Raw genomic sequence first — 21335 nt, 5'->3', positions numbered from 1 at the left:
CCTAATTAGCAGCTCGACAAGATCTCAGGCTGTTGAATGAGGTGCACTTTGTTAGGGTTGGAGTGAAAACCTAGAGGAACAGGGCTGGGCAGCCCTGCCCTGATCGCAGGTCAGAGATGTGAGGGGAGGTGGGTCCGCAGTTGGAGTGAAACCGTGGAATGGAGGAGTCCCAGAATCAGGAATGAGACATTTATGGTCCATTATGGCCAATCTGTGAAACCATACTGGAATACAACCCAAGTAAATAAGTCTAGAATGAACTGGAACAAGAGCACAGTTGCTGTGCCCTAATCCAGCATATTCTGAATATTAGCAACTTCTCTCACCCAAACCCTTAATCTCAACTGTTGTTCAGCAGCAGAGTAACTAGTGAATTAAGTCATTGACTATTTGTGGCTGGATGAGAGACATACAGTGAGTTCAAGGGGATCCCCATCTCACTGCATCTCATACAATTACAGCAAGGAAGATTAAATTATACAAAACATAGAGATACAAAATGGTAAATGGTCACATAATACAGGTAAAATCACACTAGTGAAGAATAACTTATAAAGCATAGGTTTCATTTTCCTTTTATGGACTATATGTTATTTATCTATATATCATTTTAATCCCCCCCCCCCCCCCCCAAACCATCTTTTCCCCCCTAGAATGCCCTCCCATCGTGTAACAATCCGAGTCACGGGGTCACCTGACTCCAGGGTTAAGAGAACAGGGGCGAGACCGACATATCCAAGCATCAGTGCCAAAGCGGAACTAAACAGCTCTATTTGCTTACATTGCAACTCTATTTCCACACTGCGCACAAATAAGTGGATATGACTGTCTGTCTCAGCCTAATTTATTAACCCTGTTTGACACACCCTTTCCCTGCTCGACCTGAAATACCACCCCCCCACCCCCCCAGCCTCCCCCCACTTACGTATCCCCGCTGCAACCCCCCCCCCCCCACTAATACAGAATTTCTAACCCTGCAAAGAAACCGTGCCCCCTTCTCCCACTCTGCCCTCGACCCCACAACGCCAGCTTTCACAGGCACCTCTGCTCCCACCTCCACCCACGCCCGCGTCACTCCAGGCACCGCTTCGAGGGGGGCACCAGGTGCTCGGGCAGCTCGGCGGGCAGCTCGTGGCCCTCCAGCTTGACCTTGATCAGGTGGTTGGCCAGGGCGAACTCATCGTCATCCAGGAAACCGTCCTTGTCCACGTCGGCCAGCTTCCAGATCTTGCCCAGCACCGTGTTGGGCAGCTTGGACTTGACCATCTCCTTCTTGGCCATGGCGCCGGACACCTTGCCGTTGACGGGCGAGAGGGTGTAGAAGATCTCGTCGTAGGAGGGCTTGTCGCGGCCCACCACCCACTCCAGCTCGTCGATGCCCTCGCCGGCGCCCTCGCCGTAGCCGTGGCCGAAGGGCCCGTTCATCGTGCCCTCGAAGGCCCCGCCCTGGACCGACTGGCTGGGCATGGCGGCCTCCTCTTGGCGGACCAGGATCATGAGCTTGGCGATGTCGTTGGCCAGCATGTCCTCCACCGCCTCCAGCTGCTTTTGCTTCATTGCCTGGAATTTGGTGAAGTCCTGTCCCGCCAAGATCTCCTGCAGGGTGGGGGAGAGAGGTGAGGGGAGATATGGGAGCAGTTTGGGTGATTTTATAGAATTTTTATAAAACGTGGAAGACGGTCAGACAAGTGAACTAAAGATCCTTAGTTTCTCTTTACCTGCATCTTCTTAAGATTGGGGAAATCCCCAGGTGAAATCTGGTGCTCTTTCTCGATCTTCAGGTAGATCTCCCCCAAGTTCGCAATCAGCTCCTTCTTCTTGTTATCCTTCCCGAACACACTGGGCATCTCCTTCTTCAGGGAACTGATGATGTAAGCATGTACCTGGAGAGGCATGGAATGTTTGGGTCTCAGCGGTTTTCTAAAACTTAGCCTAATGTTACCTCCAATCCAAAACACTGCTAAACTGCAGTTGCTTGACTGGTATCACATGGCAAATGCTTTAGTTAATTTAGACTCTGTAGACTGAAAACCTTAACACCAAAGTACTTGGATTATGGATTACACAAATTAAGATTTAACATTTGACCCCTGTCCTGTGCATCTCTCATTCTGCAGTTTTCCAGACCTACAGGTTAACAGCTGCCTGCACAAAACATTCATTTCCCAAAAGTAGTTGATCTCTGAGAATCGATGACAAACAGCTCTACTGCGGTTCTTTGCGGACTGCAGAAGCCTGTCCCAGCCCCATGACCCCGGGCCTCACCTTGGCCAGCCGAGCCCGCTTGATGAGGTCGTTGAGCTTGCGCAGGGCAGCATTCCGGGGCAGGCCCTGGATGTCCCGGAACAGGTCCTGCTCCTCCGCCTCGAAAAGCTTGCGGTTGTCCGGCACCAGCAGCGGCTGGGCCCAGAAGGAGCCGATGTAGACCCGCACCACCTCCGGCGTGTTGATGATCTTCCCCAGCGACCACATGAGGGCGCCGTACACCCTCATCAGCTGCTGCGTGCCGATCTGGTCGGCCTTGTTGAGCACCACGCGCATCTTGTCCTCGTGGTTCTTCAGGGCCCGGATGACCTCGGAGAACTCGTCCGAGATGTCCAGCTTGTGGGCGTCGAAGAGCAGGATGATGCGGTCCACCCGCTCGGCGAACCACTCCAGCACGGCGGCGAAATCGTAGCCTGGGAGGAGGCGGGGGAAGGCCTTGTTAAAGGTGATCCACAATTGAGAAAACTACATTCCGATTTTAAAGGCTGTGGCCACATGCTATCGAGGGTAAAAGGGAGATTTTGATTGAATCAAAATGGCTGAACTCCCCATAAAATAACAGAAAGGTCCATCTATTCCAGTTAAGTTCCCTTCATACCACAGATTGACTGGACTAAGCACACAATATACTGGGGTCAGCCAGTGGTGCCTTCAAAGCATTTGTGCCATGGAAGCCTCCAGGGACAACTCCAGAAAGACGGAATTTTAGAATAGGAAAGCCAATGTGTGTAAATGTGTCCCTGACAGCTGCAATAGATGCTATTGCATACAACCAAAGTTGTAGCCAGATCTGAAATGACTAATGATACCACAAAATCTTTTAAATGCATGCGATGAAATAAATATATCACAACATTCCCTGCAGTTTGGAATGGAATGTGGCTGGGAATCCCACTGGGAAAAACAGCCACGTTCCGTGCTTGATTTTGGCACTACCATGATTTTCCATTCCTTTATCCTTCTGGTTGTCACACTGGGGATATGATGTATGAGCAAATAAATATGAAACAAAAACCAGTATTTGTCATGTATACAAGCCAGTGGGTGTGTGTGTGTGTGTGTCTGCCTGTGAGCGTGTCTGTGTCTGTGTGTGCGCGTGTCTGTCTGTCTGTCAGCCTGTCTATCTGTGTGTGTGTGTGCGCGTGCGTGCATGTCTGTCTGTGGGCGTGTCTCTCTACACGTGTTTCTGTCTGCATGTGTGAGTCTGTCTGTGTGTGTGTGTGTGTGTATGCGTGAGAGAGAGAGTGCACGTGTGTATGTCAATCCGCTACAGAGACTGCATCACCCCCTGCAGCTCCCTGTCCTCTGCTCGAACCTTTCAGGCTCAGAGGCATAAAAATGCACCCCTAAAAATCCACATGCAGGTAGAACTTTGAGCAGCAGTGGAGAAACGCTTGGAAAATGAATCCAGCAGAAACCACTTCCTGTCTCACTCCCTGCCCTCACTTATCCCAAAAACTCATTTTACATTTTAATCTCATGTTCACAGTGAAATTCCATTAAATTTCCATGAGGAAGCAAGAAAAGCGCTTTCAAAAACCGAGCCATCTTAAATGAGCAACAGTACTAACATCAACTATTCATTCAGCATTACAGTCGAGCAAATATATTACTGCATATATTTCAATGTATATACGGAATGAAAATGAACTTGTGAAAAGTATGATAGATAATGATCACACTGTTAAGCATTTATTAGTCTCTATAGGTATAGGGGCACCATTAGGGGCAGGACTGGGGGGTAATTAAAGCAGAATATAACCAACTACAGTTTGTCAGCAGCAAGTCCATTTTCAGCCTAGTTTCACAGCTTGATTCTGAAGCCAGGATGACCAAGCTATTTGGCTGCGATTGCATTTCTATTTATATATGCATGTATTTTTTTGTGGTTTCTGGGGCTCAATCTAATTTTTCCCCAGTTTTCCCATTTCCTGTTTCTCTGGAAAACATTGTTGTGGCAGTGTCTCCATAAACAAACACTGCACAAAAAATGAAATCGAATAAACAATGGATACTATTCACATATTGTAATCTATATGAAGTATTTTTTTTTTTTGGGGGGGGGGGGGGGTTCATCTAGCACAATGAAAAAATTAAAATTTTGGAACTACACTACAGTACCTTTTGCACTGAAAAGCACATTAATGGGTGCAAGTGTACAGCACTTGTTAACACATTCTAGAAAATTGTTTACACTGCTACATATTATGAACAGGATCCCAGCACTATATAACCTAGCAGAAAAAGGGCAGATATTTAGGGAGCTTGTCATGTTGTGTATGCAAGTTAAGGGATGATGTTGTATTGTGTAAGTTTAGCCATGATATTCTACTACTGCACTGTGCTTTGCTTGCTCATGTTAAACAGATTGATTTTCAGTCATTACACACATTAGGCTTGTGCCGTCATGTACAAGCAAAATTCTCTGTGGCTACATTATGGGCCTGATTAATTAAGACCTTTATCATGCAAAAAGAGCTTACAGTGCATGCAAAATCAACGACAGGACCAATAACTGGCCATGGTATTCATTTTGTCCCAATCATTGTTATTAGTTTTGCGTGTGAATAACATTTTGCATATGCCAAGGGTCTTGAATAACTCAGGGCCCATGTGCATTATGTAGCCAGGAACCACTCAAAAGAAATCCACTTTCCCAGTTCAAATGCTAATCATCCTGCACAAGTTTTACGCTCCAAATTTCAGTGGATTTTGTTTTGAGAGAAATTCTGGAACGGTTGCATGCAAAATTCCAAAAAATAAAAAGAGGGGCTATAACCACAAGCAGATCGTCAGAAATATGAACAGGGTGTTGGCACAGGGATGCAATGGGGATGAGAATAGTTTAGTATTAGGTTTAGTATTAGGGTAGATGCAGACAGAGGAATCCAAATAATATTCAAAATAAAGTTTTCTGAGGAAATAAAAAACAATAGAATGTTTTCTTTGATGGTTCAGTCAATAACACCTCACAAGTGACTTCCGTTCATGTGACTCAAACCAGCAGGGGTCTATATCTGGAGATATGGAGCCGGCAGCTCAATGGTCCATGTGAGAAGTCTGCATAATAGAAGTGCGTGCAAGGTATGAACACTCCCTTAAAGAGGAGTCGAGTCCCCGTAAAAGAACCTTTTCATCCCTGTACTCGACAATCGAGTTTGACTGGTCCTTGAGGAAAATGACATTTTGAATATTTTAAAATGTGGAACGGAAAATGCGTCCAACAGTCTACTGTAGCAACAGCGGCTTGGAGTCCCATGGTGCAATGTGTAACAGGCCACACCTTCTCCGAAGGAGGAAGGGCTCCGTCGGTGGATAATCCCCGTCTCTGGCCAGCTGTGCAGTCCCCTGGTGTCTGGCTTTAGCCTTAACAAAGTGCGGAAGCGCAGCCCCCTCAATTGAAGGGAGTATATTTCAGCAATACCAGTTATTCAGTTAAAGAAAACGATACAGCAACCTTTGTAAATCACTTTTCAAGTTTAGAGAATGCATTATACATGCTATACTAGTCTATAGGGTCCAAGCAGGCCTACAAACAATGTACTACTGTACTGTTGCATTGATGTGAAGGATTTTTGAGGTACAGCCTACTATTGCATTGCTGTCTGCATCCCCCCTCTCCCCTCCCCCCTCCCCCCTCCCCCCTTCTCTCTGTTCTCTGAGCCAGGGTCCCTTTTGGCGATGAGGCGCCAGCAATCGGCAGCAGGGCTGACAAATTCGACCCTGAACGCCAAACAGGAAAACCTCAGGAGCATAAATCATGGTGCTGCTGTGCTCTCTGTCTGTCCCTCTCTGTCCCTCTCTGTCCCTCTCTGTCTCTCTCTGTCTCTCTCTGTCTCTCTCTGTCTCCCTCAGTCTCCCTCAGTCTCCCTCAGTCTCCCTCAGTCTCCCTCAGTCTCCCTCAGTCTCCCTCAGTCTCTCTCTCTGTCTCTCTCTCTCTCTCTCTCTCTCTCTCTCTCTGTCTCTCTCTCTCTCCCCCTCCCTCCCTGCTCTCCCTGCTCTCCCTGCTCTCCAGGAGTCTGTGTGCTGCAGTCAGCAGTGAAGATGTGATTGGGGAGCAGGTGTGAGCTAAAGAAGGCGGGGGGGGGGGGGGTCAACTGTATTACTGTGTTTCTGAACACAACTTTCGCTTTTCTCTGTCAAGCTGGGAGTGTATTTGATAAGAAGGGGAACTCCGCAGAAGCTGAACCACAGCCGAACACACAGGCCGCATACAAACACGTGGACACTGCGGTTAACCACGGGAAGAAACACAATGTTTGCAGCACCAAACACAGAACACAACACAATGGCTGTGGTAAAGGAGCAGAAACTAACCATAAGATAAGGTGAAGGAGCAGAAACGAACCCTAAGATAGCCATAACTGCAACTTCTGAACTGTGAAATGTTACTTGTTCTCAAAGACCACACTTTTAACTGAAAGTTAAGTGTCGTCACTCTGGGTCATCGACACACAACCATATTTGGCAGAACGAATGACAGTGAGCCAAGCCAATATATGCTCAAATATGCTCAAGAAGAAAAAAAAAACTATGGAGGAACTAAAACATATGCTTTCAATAATCTTGAAGATGGCTTTAAAAAAATAAATAAATACCAACACGAGAACCAGTGCCTTGAAAGAGCACAACTAAACAGAACTGAAACAGAGCAGTCACGTCTAGTTTTGACACACATGAGTTTTAATGCGCCTCGGCCCTGAGGACTTAAAGGATGCGTCTTATCCACACAGAAGCAGTTCTTCCACTCTTCACACCGCACAATGGCTTTCACCGAGGGTCCGATTTAATACAAAAAAACAAGATCCACTCCCAAAATGAGCGAAAAGGATACCGTTCCTCTTCTTTAAAATAGTCTTGTGCACATTCAGGTTCAAGATGACAGCGGTAACCCCAAACCTGCGCAACCAGTTGAAGTGCAACAGCAAAAAAAAAAAAGCCCTCAGCATTCGCACTTTCCACAGCGTTTGCAGAACTGGAGCTTTGGCTCCTTCTGAGGTCACAACTGCGCCGAACAGAACGCCGTCTGCTGCCGTTGACACTTTCACGCGCCCGAAATTACGAAGGCTGCCTGTCCCAGCGGACACGTGCTGCACGATTAATGCCCGGTTTTGATATTTGTTATTAAAGCAGCGGACTGACAATGGACCTCCCGCATCTCTCCTGGGGGCTCTTAAAGTTCTGAATGGGGCAGAGCTTCTGTGATCCAATTTGCACAGCACGTCTTCTTCCAATTCCACCACAGTTCCCCTCTACTTAAATGCCTCCCTTGTGATTCCACTCATAAAGTTTAAAGCACCACAACAAATATATAGCGGAAATGTGTTTTAACACTGCTAGATAGTTGCAAGGGGGGAAAAAAATGTATGATTGGTAGACTGACTTAAATGCGGAAGTAGCACATTCTGTAAATAAGTAAGAACTGAAATAATGCAAATGTCACGGTTAGACGGGGGAAGCTTAGTTGTGATCAAGCTCTCTGGAGCAGACGCAGTGGGGAGCGCTGAAGGCATTTCTGCATTTCTGTTTTTCCGTCGACATCCTGGCTTTCCCTCTCCTGCGCTCCCTTCCTTTCAGCGGTTTCCAAATGGAAATCTCTGGCACCGAGATCTCCCCATGTGGAGGACACAGGGTGAGCAGTGTGTCTGCGTGCGTGTGTGCTTGTCTGTCTGTCTGTCTGTCTGTGTGTGTGTGTGTGTGTGTGAGAGAGAGAGTGAGCGTGTGTGTGTGTGTTTGTCTGAGTGTGCATGTGTGTGCGTATGTGAGTGTGTGTGTGTGTCTGTGTGTCTCTCTGGCTGTGTGTGAGAGCGTGTGTGTGTGTGTGTCTGCGTGTGCATGTGTGTGCGTGTGTGTGTGTGAGTTTGTGCGTGTCTTTGTCTGTCTGTGTGTGTGTGAGCGTGTGTGTGTGTCTGCGTGTGCATGTGTGTGCGTGTGTGTGTGAGAGTGTGTTTGTGTGTGTGTCCGTGTCTGTCTGTCTGTGTCTGTCTGTGTGTGTCTGTGTGAGTGTGTGTGTGTGTCTGCGTGTGCATGTGTGTGCGTTTGTGTGTGTGTCTGTGTCTGTCTGTCTGTGTGTGTGTGTGTGTGGCTGTGTCTGTGTGTATGTCTGTGAGCACGTGCATAAGGACTGTTGTTCAGCAGTGCGTACACAGATCTGTTCATTGATGGCGGGCCTCTGTGTGGCCTGTGTAGTAATTCTTGCTCTGCCAGTAAGGCTCGCAGCACGCCTGACAGAGCTCTGCCACGCGGAGCAGCTGCAGTTTAACAGACGGAAGTCACACGGCCCCGCGAAGCGGAGACCAGCCAGCCGATAACACGAGCGGGGACGGCGCTGAAACAGACAGGCCCAACTGCGCGACTGCGCGTCCGCACAGCTGTAACAGGAAGTACCCTTCACTCTGCGGCGGCACACGCACACACACACCAGCGCGTGCACACGTGCGCACACGCATCCTGAATGTGTGACAAGCAACAGTCTTTAATTACACACTGCCCAGGGTTTGTTAGTAACTACTGAACACAGAGGCCAGAGACAGAACAGACAGCTGAGGCCAACATATGCAGCATTCCCGGGCTTGGCAGGCATGTGCGAACCACACAGTCCAGCCATCACATAACTCACATAGCAGTATTATAAACGCAAAAGGAAAAGACGGGATGGAGATACATTTCTCCCAGGCATAACTAGCGAATACCAGAGCCACAAATAGATTAAGCGTGCAACTTTCAGCTGCATTTAGTTAATATAGCAGAGGACAGACCGCAAGTCATAAGCGATTTAATGCCTTTATTGAGGTTTTCAAAAGTTTGTCTTGGGTGTAATTGTAAAATACAGCTGAAGAGAAATTTGATTTAAGCATGCGCCTTATGTGAAACTGGTGCTATTCAAAGTTAATCAAATATATAATCTCAGACCTGCCAACCTTGGGAAAATATTTTGAGTACCACAGTAGTCAGTGTGACTCTTAGTTCACATGCTTTCACACCACTTCGCTTTGCACGCACACACAAGCCTTTCTTCATAATTATAGTTTTGACTGTAGAAGTGATCAGGCAAAATTGTATAATTTGACCTGATTCTAAAATATCACTTGCACTGCACTGGGCTGGGCTATATTATGATATACTTTCAAGTCAAAAGTTTGAGTACACCTGCTTAAAACAATTTTTTCATGATTAATATTTCATTATATGATATGTGTGCTTATACAAACTGATAACCATAAGTGGGACTTCTGGGGGGCATGGACTCGCTTCTTTTTAGTAGGCCAGCTGCTCTCTCTCTCTCCTTGTTAGTATCCTCGTCATCTGACGTCATGATTATTTTCTAACTGCAAGGCCGGTCGGGCGACTGGCTGCAATAATAGGATTTATTTGGTACGTTAGCAGTCTATAGTCAAACACCTTTGCAATGGTCACTTTGCTCCGACAGAGCGTGCGCGATTCAAAGTTTGAACAGGGAGTCTCCGTAGCGTTTGAGTTACTGCAGCTAAATTACTCCATCAGTTATTCACACGTCTCGTAACGAGGCTAAATCGCATGCAAGCTACTACTACGGCTAACTATATACACAAATGTATCTCGTTAGGATATACCCCTTGAAATGCATCATCTCGTAAAGTTACCGAACATGTTTTACCGTATTATATGTTAACATTACGGTCACATTTTTGTGCTTGATTATTACTCCCCACTTCCCATTTTACCCCAGCAATGCAGCGTTACGGCTCGGTGGATAATAAAGTACCGCTGCGTATCAGTGGATGTTGAGTGGGTCGGGGAGGTGTTACAGAACCACAAGCACAAGGTCGTAGCATCTGGTTCAATCCGAGGGATGTAGTTTAAATACCGAATAAATGTACGGTATTGTTTTGTATTAATTGGTTGTTTTCCGTAATTAAATTACAATAATATATATATTTTTTGCGTAGTTTCAGCTGGCATTTCGTACCTGCGTATTTTGACCAAGAATTGCGTGGTTGGTACACAAAATGGGTGCAGGTTGGCAGGTCTGTAATCTATTCAGGAAATTGCTAGAAAGATCTCAAGAGCTGATATTCAAATGACGTGTCACAAAACTACTATGGACACCGCAAAGTAAAACTTAATAAAAATATATCTTTCCAATATGCGCAATGTACATAGGTTGTCACGGGCAGGACAAGCAGATGTTTCACTCAAATGTCTCCATACATGTTTGGCCATCTTTTCAGGCTGGATGCACAGAGCTTACATAAAGCAGAAGCCTGTGTGGCGACTGTTACACGTAAGGCCAAGCTCAATAAATATTTATCCAGCTTTATAAACAGGAGAGGAGTTCACTACTGAACGGATGTAATAAAAACCTGCCCATCTGTGTTTGTAGGGAGATTGTGAGGCATAGTACATTAGGAAACCAACTTTCAACCCGTACGCAAATCCGACAGAACGCCCAGGCGCTTCTCGGTCCCGTCTCCGTTATCCTCTGCCCCACCCCCCCGCCCCCCTTATCTGAACAGGCCGAGAGAAGGCAAAACAAAGCGCAGCACTATCTTTGCCCCGAAAAAAAGATCCCCTACTTGTGTCAGTAAAGGTCACTCCATTGTGTTCCTCTCCTACAGGAAAAGTCCCCTTCCCACAATAGCACATCAAAACACCGCACCCCGTATCTACAGCTTGCACGGGGGAGCGCGAGAGAGGAACCGCCACGGAAAATCCCCAAGGACCGGTTCATTCAGTTCCACAGCGCGGCGGGTAATGAACGACTGCCGCAGCAGTGCAAGGAACGGGCGTGTCTTAGGAACATCCGTGTACACATATAAGTATATATGGATGCACTGGTGACAGAGCAGATTCTGGGATTCTCCACAGACGTTTAAAAATGTTTAAAGAAAACATCCCCATACAGCTCATCAGCCGTGGTGACTCATTTCTGTGGTTAGTGTGGAAACGCTGCGATCAAGTGGCTTCCCACTCCAATGGTCGAAACTGCCGGCACGTAAAAAAAAAACTGTTTCCACAGTTTTTCCTACCAGAGCTCCATGAAGCAGCACGACAGCCAGACAAATAATTGCTAGGCTCCGTCCGCGTAGCGGAACATCATCCCGCCATCTTCGAGGCAGTGACACCCGACACCCTGGAACGCGGATAGCGAGGTTGCCGAGACACCCGTACCGCCGCGCGAGGAAGACGAGTTCCGCTTCACACGCGCTCATCGGATTCACATTTCGAGAACGCGTTTCAAAATGACAAGGACTAAAAACAGGCGTGCACTAGGTAAGGGGAAGCATCTAGATTTTAAAGAAGCAACAACAAAAAAAAGCAGCAGTGTTTGGAAAGATGGATTCACCCAGATGATAGTGTAATGGGCGGTCTGATACGGTAATGATAGTGTCATGTGTTGGGGCAGCGGGGCGGCCGAAGGGCTGCATGGGGGGGGGGGGGGCAATCCGCACGGCTCGGCGCTTCGCAACAGAAACCCCCTCAGGGGCCATTCCCAGGCCCGCATCCCACAATGCACTGCGGCCACAGGAATCTTATCTATGCGGTTCCAGGAGATGCGCAGCACAGATTCTGGCGACTCGTGGAGAAAGAAAAAAAAAGATGAAGAGTAAGGAAGAGGAGGGGTTTAACAGAAGGAACAAGGCGTCCACCCTGTGAAAGATCAGTGTGAGCTTCAGCTGATCACACAGCCACGTAGGCAGACAGAGAAATGTGGTTACCACGAAAGCCTGCATGTGCAAGAGTGAGTGTGTGTGTGTGTGTGTGTGTGTGTGTGTGTGTGTGTGTGTGGTGCCCCTGGTGCTAGTGTGTGACAGTGTGCGTGACTGTGTGTTTTGGACGTAAGCCATATGGCACGGGGACAATGGGGAAGCATAACTATGTGACCCAGTGCTGACTCTTGTGAGGACTTCCTGTGTGTGACAATGAGATTGTGTGTGTGTGACGATGAGAAAGAAAGAGTGTGTGTGTGTGTCTGCGTGCGCGCTAGAGAAAACGAGCACGAGAGAGAGAGAGAAAGCTGAGCCAGGGTAAACTACTGCGGACATATTTTCCATCAAAAGGACTCATTCTTACAGAGCTCTCCCTGCAGCTTCTGCATGAGGCTTGAGGGAGCCCAGGACAGGTCTGAGGTCATGAGGCAAGAAAGCAGGAAGTGGGAAGATGTTTGCAACCACATCTTGCAAGAACACGCCGCTCACCGAAACATTTGTGGGTTAGCTGGCACGTTGCTCATATCGTATTTAATATCAGAAGCGAGACTGTTTGGTCTGCAGTTCAGCGAGAAAAAGGTTTTCAACACACAGTTTGAAAAGCTTTCACACGTCCACAGCTGTGCGTCCACCATTTTCAGACTCCCTGATCTCCAATCCTACCGGTCAAGAGAACATCCATTTCTAATCATTTCCTTTTCCTCCTGGATTTGATTAGCAATTAGCTGTGCCAGAGTGAGAGCTCATTAACTCCATAATGCCTTGTCCAGGAACCACCATTTGCTGACTTATTTGCTGCTGTATGAACCAAATGAAAGACTGCTCCCTGTAGAAAAACACAATTACTTCCATCGCAGTGACTGCTCAGCCCATTTTGGGGTCAATGAAGCCTCACTCTCCTATTACTAAATGCCTCCCCGTTGATGTGTTTAAATGATCTGCTCTGTCCCTGGGGCTACCGTGTTCCACGAAACTAATTGAACAAAGCACAGACATCGATGGGTAAATGGATATTTACAACTGCAATGCAAGAGAAAAGAACTCAGGTCTCCTAAATTTAAAAATCCTTCAAATACTTAGGTGCATAGTTTGGAGTTCTGCAATAGACACAGTACCAGGAAGAACAGTACATGACAAATCCACAGTGCTCACAGCACTGCACTGGATGTCAAAATCCTGTTTAACAAAAGACCATTCTGCCTGCAGGCTTACACCCGCCCACCTGCACTAAGAACACTTCTGCAGCCAATCGGGAACTGCGAAGCCAGTGACACGCAGCTGAGGTTGAGTGTGGCCTGTGGTAATCAGTGCACTGCTGTAGCCCCCAGTCACTGCTATCCAGTAAAGCTGAAGCCTTTAAAATGCATTACAGTAATTTCTGCCAAACATACCGCCGCTGGTATCATACAGAGTGCGCGGGTATCGCGTTCCATCGCAGCTTCCTCCAACCGATCGCAAAGGGGAGGCGGAGTGAAAAGAGCGAAAACAAAACCACAAACCTGTTCCATCACGTTTTTCTCAGCTGAGCACACTTCCCAATTCAACGCTTTCCCTATCTCATCGTGAAATGCCACTTCCCATCTTTCTGAGCCCCTCAGTCTACCCAGTCAGTCAGTCACTCACTCCCTCTCCTCTCCAGACCCCGCCCCTAGCTCAAGCAGAAGGGGCAAAGGTCACCATCACAAGCACACTTAAAAGTGTAAAACCTCACCCTTGAAAACCTTTACAGACGGCCAATTAGAGCCAAAGTGCGAACAGAAGCACACAGACAGAAAAATTTAATCATCCTCTCTTTTCAAATAAGAGCACTCGACACAAATGGCATCAGCATTTGAAATGCCATGCTTTTTCCCCCAGAGTGCATTGCTCTCCAAGCCCTCTCAGAGATAACCAGGGAAAACAAGGCATGCAAATTCTACCCCTCTGCCAGTGGGGTGGACTAGCTAATTAATCCTGCATCTTCTTCTGAGCAGAAAGTGTTGCAGCCCACGCTCTACAGGTAGGAGATAACTTGCTTTTGAAATGCACCAACAAAATCTCTCTCAAAGAAGACCAAATAATGCTTTGAAGTGAAAATGTTTTTGGTCAGATAAAACAGGTCACTGCTAAACAGGTCAGTACCTTTACTAATATACTGTGATTTTCTTTTACTGTGCACAAATTTGAAAAATGTAACGGTTTTTTGAAACAGCCAATTTACATTTGCACACTAATTATAACAACTATAGCATACGGTTCTAAAACACTGAGCACTGGTGGAACTAAGATATCTATCATCCTGGCCCATTCAAATGAAAAGCATGCGCAGCAAGCATGATCGGTCTGCTATTCCAGTTTTTCCCCATTTTTAAATAAATCAGCTCACAAAAATGCCAACATCCAGAACGGCAGATTTGCATGTTGGGAAGTGTGGTTCAATAGGGAGCGTATGGCCCACGTCACCCGCCCTCTGAAAAACTGTGTGGACCGAAAAGCCTGGTTTGCATTGTCCTGCCCCTCAGAGCTCTCTTTTTGTCTCTCTCTGCGTTCCTTCCCTCCTCCCCCTCTCCGTTAACGCCTGTCCCCCTCTCCCCCCCCCCCCCCCCCCCGCCTCCCCTCTCTCCCCCCCCGCCTCCCCCCTCCGTCCCTCCCTCCCTCCCCTCCTCCCCGCAGCGTCTGCTTCCTGGCCGCGTGGCCTTCCCTTTGTCAGAGCGTTTATCTCCCCGCGCCGCTCTCTGCTGCGGCGGCTGCAGAGGGGGACGTTCTGATACGGCGCAGCCTCCCGCTCGCACCCCCGGGACCTCATGTGTGCGTCCACACGCCCAGAGACGCTCCCGCCTCGGTCCTCACGCGCGCTCCTGACACCCAAGAAGCTCACGCGTGATGCGCACGCAAGTTTCCCCTGCTGACATGGTCGAAAACGGGCGCAGAAAAACCAAAAAAAAAACCCCAAGCGAGCCGGCAGGGGCCCCGCAAAGGAGGAACGCTAAAAATACGCTCCTCTCCCACGTGCTGGTGCTCCGCAGAGGCTCACAGCGAGAGCTACAGGCTGAATTTGACCCTTTTCCGCTGGTCCAGCTGTGGCCTGAGGCTCCGAGAAACCTGGCTGAGATGTGAATTCATGATGCGCCGCTTTATCATGGAAAACTGCAAGGACATGAAGCAGAAGCAGACGCCTCCGCAGAGGCCCACTCTCCCAGACCCTCTGTTTACATCCCCACAAGCGGCGCCCGTCAGCGAGGGGCACTGTACCAGGGGCAGAGTGTGCTTTCCCTTCATGTCCAATTCCGCTTGATCTCTGTTTACTGTCAGAACACAGGCAGGGCCAAAGAGGAGAGAGACAGAGGGAAGGACAGAGGGAGGGAAAGAGGGAGGGGGGGGGGAGACTGAGCACACCTCTGCTGATGCGCTGCTTCTCTCCGGACAGGATTCCCGGGGTGTCGATGATGCTGATGCTCTCCAGCACCGGGTTCGGCATCTGAGCGCACATGAACCTGCGGGAGACAGACAGACAGAGACGCACCCCACACACACACACGTACATACATGCACCCACCACACACCGCACACACACACACACACACGGAGATGAGTTGGAAACTAGGCAGGCAAAATGCAATTTACTCTTAGCCGTGACAGATGACTCAACTGTACCCATGAAAATGAATCAGTCAAAATTACAGCATCACTATGCTTAACTACTGAGCACACATTACATTAAAGCAACACCATCTCCTCAGGAACAAATGATGCAGGCGGTGATGCACACAATGACACTAGATTTCAACAAACACGGGCAAGTGAACCCACGCCCACACGCAAACAGGTTGCACAACCTGAGCCTTCTGTTCAGACTGGTGAGTAATAGAGCTCCACTTCAGTGTGGCAAGGCCTATGAGACAGTCTGACAAATAGGCAAAGTTGTTCCCTTTGTAGTGTTTGCCACCAACAGACCGGCTCCATCTACTCAGCATACGTTTTATATTTAACACTGATGCAGGCATCACTTGAATAACATTCAAATTGCAAACAAAACATTATCGAACTACAATGCTGTATTTAAATTGCAACAGCACCCTCTGCTTCTGAGGGTGTGTGCGCAAACACACAAACCCAAACCGAGCACACAACTTCAGCGCCACGCACAGCGGACTGAAAGGAGGTGGGAAGACCGCTCCGACAAAGACTCCGTTTGTTCGGCTCTCTCCCTTCCTCTCCTCCTCCTCCTCTGTTCGTGCGAGCGCGTGAGTAGCAGCGCCCATTCCGCTCCGCAGCCCGAGGCCGCTGGACTCCAGCTCCGCTCCCCCCCCCCTCCCCAAACACCGGCCTGCGTCTCAGCGGCACCCGCGGCCGCCGGGAACACCTTGGACCTGAACTACGAAGCGAGAACCGGGCCTGGCGAACGGGTGAAATGCAAAGCAGCAACGCGAGCAGGTCGCTCCAGACAGGGACTCGCGCTAACAAAAGAACGCCATATTTAAACATGGCGTGCCGAAGCCCGGCGCACATCGATGATGTACGACGTAAGCACAGAACCTAGCGTCCCGGTCACGCGCAAAACGCACCGCTCCCTGTTTATTCATGCTACACCCTGAGGTGCAGTTAGTCTCGTGCGTGCATGACTTGCATGATGAATGCACCTTTCCAGATCTTTCCCTGGCACTTCCCCATCTGACTAACAGCATACTTCAGTGGTGCTGTCATAAGAAAATGATCTTCCTTTAAGCCTTCACTTTCAGCCTCCTCAGCGCCACTCTTATCGCCCTCCCCTTTATAACCCAGAGAACTTTAATGCCATGTTCCCTCTGGCATTCATTTTCTATCCTCTCTCCCTTCCTCTTCCCCCGATCCTGAGCTCTGTGTCTGCTGCAGCAGACCATGTAAAACACCATGTAAAAACCATGAACACGCTTGTGAACAGCAGCCTCGTACACAAGCGCGCACACACAGAGAGTGTGACATACGAAGGAAGATTCCACTATGTCAGACAGTCCATAACAGGACGCTGACATACCTCCAGGTCCGCTGCATATCGCACCTGGAATGTATGAGTAATACATAACAGCCATTAAGTAACTCGGCCCATAGCACTGAATGCAGGCATTTGGGCAAGTTAAAATAGACACAAAAAAAGAGAAAAGCTCCAGATATTTTTTTCTGTTTGGGAGTGCCTACGCCAGTTCATCTCGGAATTCCTGGAAGTCCAAACCTGCCGAGTCAGGTTCTCGATTAACGTAATAAGCGCAGGATAGCGGTACTATCACTGACCCTGCTTTTCCTCTTTGCTTGACCAAGCAAAGCTGACTCCAAAACAAGGTGATTGATTAAATCCTCTACACTCCGACAACTAGGTCATTTCAGATACTGTGTTGTATTATATTAATGTCCATATCACCCTAGTAATGGCACAAGCATCCCGATCCATATTTCTTGGGTGTCCCCAGTCTTTCCGTATGCATGGAATAAGCCCCCCTGCTTATCACAAATTGGCGTTAAATCTGAGCATGTCAACTTCTCAGATGTTAAAGAAAGAAAATTAGGTTGTTCTCGTTTACTGACTGGATCAAAGTTTTTCCATTTACTCTTTCATGAGCCCTGGACTATTTCGCCATAACGCAGCATATGGCAAAGAAGGAGTTGAGCTAATCTGGGTCAGGAAACATCCCCTTAATAAGATTGAGCGCGACTCAGCACACTGTCATCCAGTCATGCCCTATTAGTGCAGCGTGTGAATTTTATCTTCTCGCCTGCATCAGCACTCTGTGACAAACGCCCTCTTAGACATCAGGGTAGGGAAGCGTTTCTTATAACTGCCCAGGGATTTCTGTACTTAGAGGGCAAATATGCCCATGACCCTTGACCCCGGTACCTTTCTGACTGCGGAGGAGATTCAGAACGGGGGCCGCCCTCTCAGAGCACCGACCCGAACACTCTTCACCAGCCAGGCAGCTTCAGGCCTTGAAGGCAGGAGCATCGGCCGGTTCCCCACCCCATCGCTGTTACACTGGAAGCATCACTGACAGGAAGCCGACTCGCCCGCTGCTCCCAGTGTAAATGGCTGAGCAGTGAGAAGGCAGACCCGCCCTGGAGGAGATGCTCATCCCCCGGAACCATGTGACCCGTGGCCGAGGCCAGGATGAAGCAAGACTGCAGTTCCTTCAAGGCAGGACTGCCCGGCCCTGTTCCAGGAGAACTACCATCCTGCATGTTTTCATTTCAAATCTAACTTGGCACACCTGATTCTATTAATTAGCAGCTTAACAAGCACAGTGGCTGTTGAATGAGGTGTGCTTTGTTAGGGCTGGAGCGAAAACCCACAGGACGGCAGATCTCAGGAACAAGGCTGGGCAGCCTTGCTCTAATCTAATATATGAAGGGAACTCTAGAAATAGGAAAGCCCTGGTATGAGGTCAGGTATGACTTGAAGCATCAATAAGCCCTGGAGGTGGAATGAAAATCCAGAAACAAACAACCCCCGGCATGGGAATTCACAGGCCGTTTGGCTTTGATGCCCACCTTCCTCCCTCCCTCCCTCCCTCCCTCCCTCCACACCTTCACAGACTTCTGCTCCAGCAAATGCACCAGATTCCACCCCTAAGCTCTTTGATCTACAGATGGGAAACGCCCCAGCAGGCACCGACAACCGACAAGACCCTTCCACCCAGAGCCAGCCTCTCGACAAAAACTGGCAAATACCCAACGAGAAAGCAGATTATTCGCACAGATGCCAGAACAATGCCTTAAATGTTAAAATAAACAAGAACTAGGATTATATGAGGCAAAAACAAACTTCTGTTCTCAAGGACTAAAGTATCCTGCATTTACAGTCTGGTACTGTTCTAACCTCAACTACAGTATTACTGTTTGCTCCTTTACATTACATTACATTACAGGCATTTAGCAGACGCTCTTATCCAGAGCGACTTACACAACTTTTTTACACAGCATTTTACATTGTATCCATTTATACAGCTGGATATATACTGAAGCAATTTCGGTTAAGTACCTTGCTCAAGGGTACAACGGCAGTGTCCAACCCGGGAATCGAACCTGCGACCTTTCGGTTACAAGTCTAGTTCCTTACCCACTGTGCTACACTCCGTCCTCCATACCAAAGAGGACAAAGCATCCATCGAGATTCAACCAACAAATTCTCATTTTCACAGACTATACTTTATAGCACAAAACAAATTCACAAAAGTGACAGGGTTTCAGAAGATGTGCATGAGTCAACATTGGAGCCCACAAGTGAATTACAGCATTGCTTGAGAACAACTTAAATTCATACCTTACTACTGTTTATTGTGGAATACCTGCAGATACATTTAAAGAACACTACTGAGACACGTTATCACCAAACAGTCTCTTATAGGCAGAGGACGAAGACGTATGGGATCGTTGATTACAGAGATGGTAGATTTGTTGGTGAAGGTGACATTGCTGAATATAATGTGTAAAGAATTCCAATTGTATAACACAGTTAAGGAATTTCCCCATCAGATGATAAGCAGGTCTTATAAACATTCCTTACAAGGCTATGATGACATTCAGTTCATTTAATAACCACAACAAAATTAAAGAATAATCTGCACATATCAGTCAGCAATTCATTGTTGTAAATATTAATGAGAAACAGAGGGACCGATTACACAGACGGCCTAATCTAGTTTTATATGCTATTGTCTTACTGTGCTGAGGATTTCCGTCTTGATATAAAAAAATGACTTTAATAACCGACTGCATCCTGTAATAGAATACTCTGAGGTAAACATTCGTGCCTTTTTGTCAATAGACCCTTCGAAATATTCAGCCAAGAAGTCAATCATAGTACCCACAGAGTAGTACACCACAACTTCTCACTAAACTCACACACTGCTGACAAGCTGTCAAACTCAGTGACATGTTATCCGAAACGAAAGGGCCTATACCACTGTAAACTCAAAAGGCAACGGTAAAATTGAGTTGGGCAGGAATAGTTTAGACAATGAATACTAGTCATCATTTCGATTTACTATTAAATATTTTCAGAAGTTGTATATAGCCTATTTTATATTGTACAATCAAACTACCAAATTCACCAATGAATTACACCCCACCAAATGTTTCACGAACGCCTTGGATGGTGTTCGTGAAACATTTGGTGGGGTGTAATATTGTAATATCGACATTTACATGTCATATAAATATCGATATTCAAATGTACATACTACCAATCGTATACTTTCAACTAGGGAGTGGTGGTGGTGGTGGTGGTGGTGGTGGCGGCGAGTGGAAGGGTGGTCACCTGTTAAGGAAAGCGTTTCCAAAAGCGTTGAGTTTGCGAAAAGGTTTCTTGGGGTCAACCACCAGTGCATTGCCCGGTATCACCCCTTCCTGATCGCCGTGCATTACCGCTATGAAAGAGTCTGTGGTCGGTTCTGGGCCTATCCGCATGCCAGGAAAATCTTGTTCCATTAGATGACGGATAAAAGTGGTCTTCCCTGTCGAGTACTGACCAACCAAGAGTACCATGGGCTTGTTGTCAAAGTCGGCATCTTCCAAAGCAGGCGAGTGAAAATCGTGGAAACGGTACGTGTCTTCTAAGGGGAACAGTTTGGTCCGGTAGAGTCGCCGCAACCCGTCCGAAACGGTTTGAAATAATTCAGGGTCTTTTTTCTTCCCATTCTTGTTGCTCCAACTGAACATGATGTCAGATCTACTCAGCAACTCACGTATCTTCAGAAAATATTGTTCTTGTCTAACGTTAGCTAGAAAGATAGAGATTTCCACCCGTCCCGCAGCAGCAGAAGGGATGAAGTTCTTAGCCTAGTAACTTAGCTAGCTTAAAGGTTCGTCCCACATATATGTCTATGGTCCCACCCACCACTAGCTACCAACACGCTAACGCCAATTTGCTTCTCGTAAAGTTAGATATCTAAGAATATCAATGTAGCTACGTATCCTTTTCTTATATGTATATTATACGGGTGGATTTCCCTCTGACTCGTTTTAAAGAAAGAAATTGTATTAAATAAATGGTCTAACTTCTCCCGTCATCCACGGTATCGCACCCTGTGCCAGCTGGCTCTGCCTCGAGCTCAGTGTGGAAAGTCTGAAATTTTAACAGGAAGTTCCCTAGATTTTCAGAATAAAAGTCCCACAGTAAACTGAATACCGTAAGTGTGACGACTTCTATGAGCGTCACCTTAGGTTACCGATCCTAAACACTTAATAAATAATAAATAAGTAAAACACAAAGAAAGACTTCACATCGGTATTGTACTTAATTTGTGATAATTGGCGACTCGAATTGGCTTTGGCGAACAAGTGCAGGCCATCTGCAATACTGTAGTAACTCCTTCAAATTCTGAGATGGTTGTTTGTCTGGATAAGTTGGCCCGACTAATACATTTGTGTTAGGAA

General features: G+C 47.4%; 1 protein-coding gene across 1 annotated transcript; it reads right to left on the bottom strand.

The window, feature by feature from the left end:
* Window positions 1-942: 942 nt before the first annotated feature.
* Window positions 943-20618, bottom strand: LOC118223325 (EH domain-containing protein 1-like). The gene is made up of 5 exons (XM_035409702.1): window positions 20218-20618; window positions 15330-15427; window positions 2266-2678; window positions 1719-1883; window positions 943-1596 (listed from the first exon to the last, which is right to left on the bottom strand). The coding sequence occupies exons 1-5, from the start codon at window positions 20616-20618 to the stop codon at window positions 1072-1074; spliced, it is 1602 nt and encodes a 533-aa protein (XP_035265593.1). The 3' UTR covers window positions 943-1071.
* Window positions 20619-21335: the final 717 nt, after the last annotated feature.

This window comes from Anguilla anguilla, chromosome 3 (assembly GCF_013347855.1).
Source record: "Anguilla anguilla isolate fAngAng1 chromosome 3, fAngAng1.pri, whole genome shotgun sequence".
In the NCBI taxonomy this organism is placed as follows: Eukaryota; Metazoa; Chordata; class Actinopteri; order Anguilliformes; family Anguillidae; genus Anguilla; species Anguilla anguilla.
The sequence above is the reverse complement of the archived record's forward strand: the minus strand, read 5'-3'. Positions and strand labels throughout refer to the sequence as shown.

Coding starts and splice junctions, on each gene's coding strand:
- LOC118223325 (XM_035409702.1), bottom strand. CDS start 20,618: ATGTTCAGTTGGAGCAACAAGAATGGGAAGAAAAAAGACCCTGAATTA. Junction 2,679..15,329: donor GAAGCAGCGCATCAGCAGAG/GTGTGCTCAGTC, acceptor GCCTCCTCCCAG/GCTACGATTTCGCCGCCGTG. Junction 1,884..2,265: donor AGCGGGCTCGGCTGGCCAAG/GTGAGGCCCGGG, acceptor ATGCCTCTCCAG/GTACATGCTTACATCATCAG.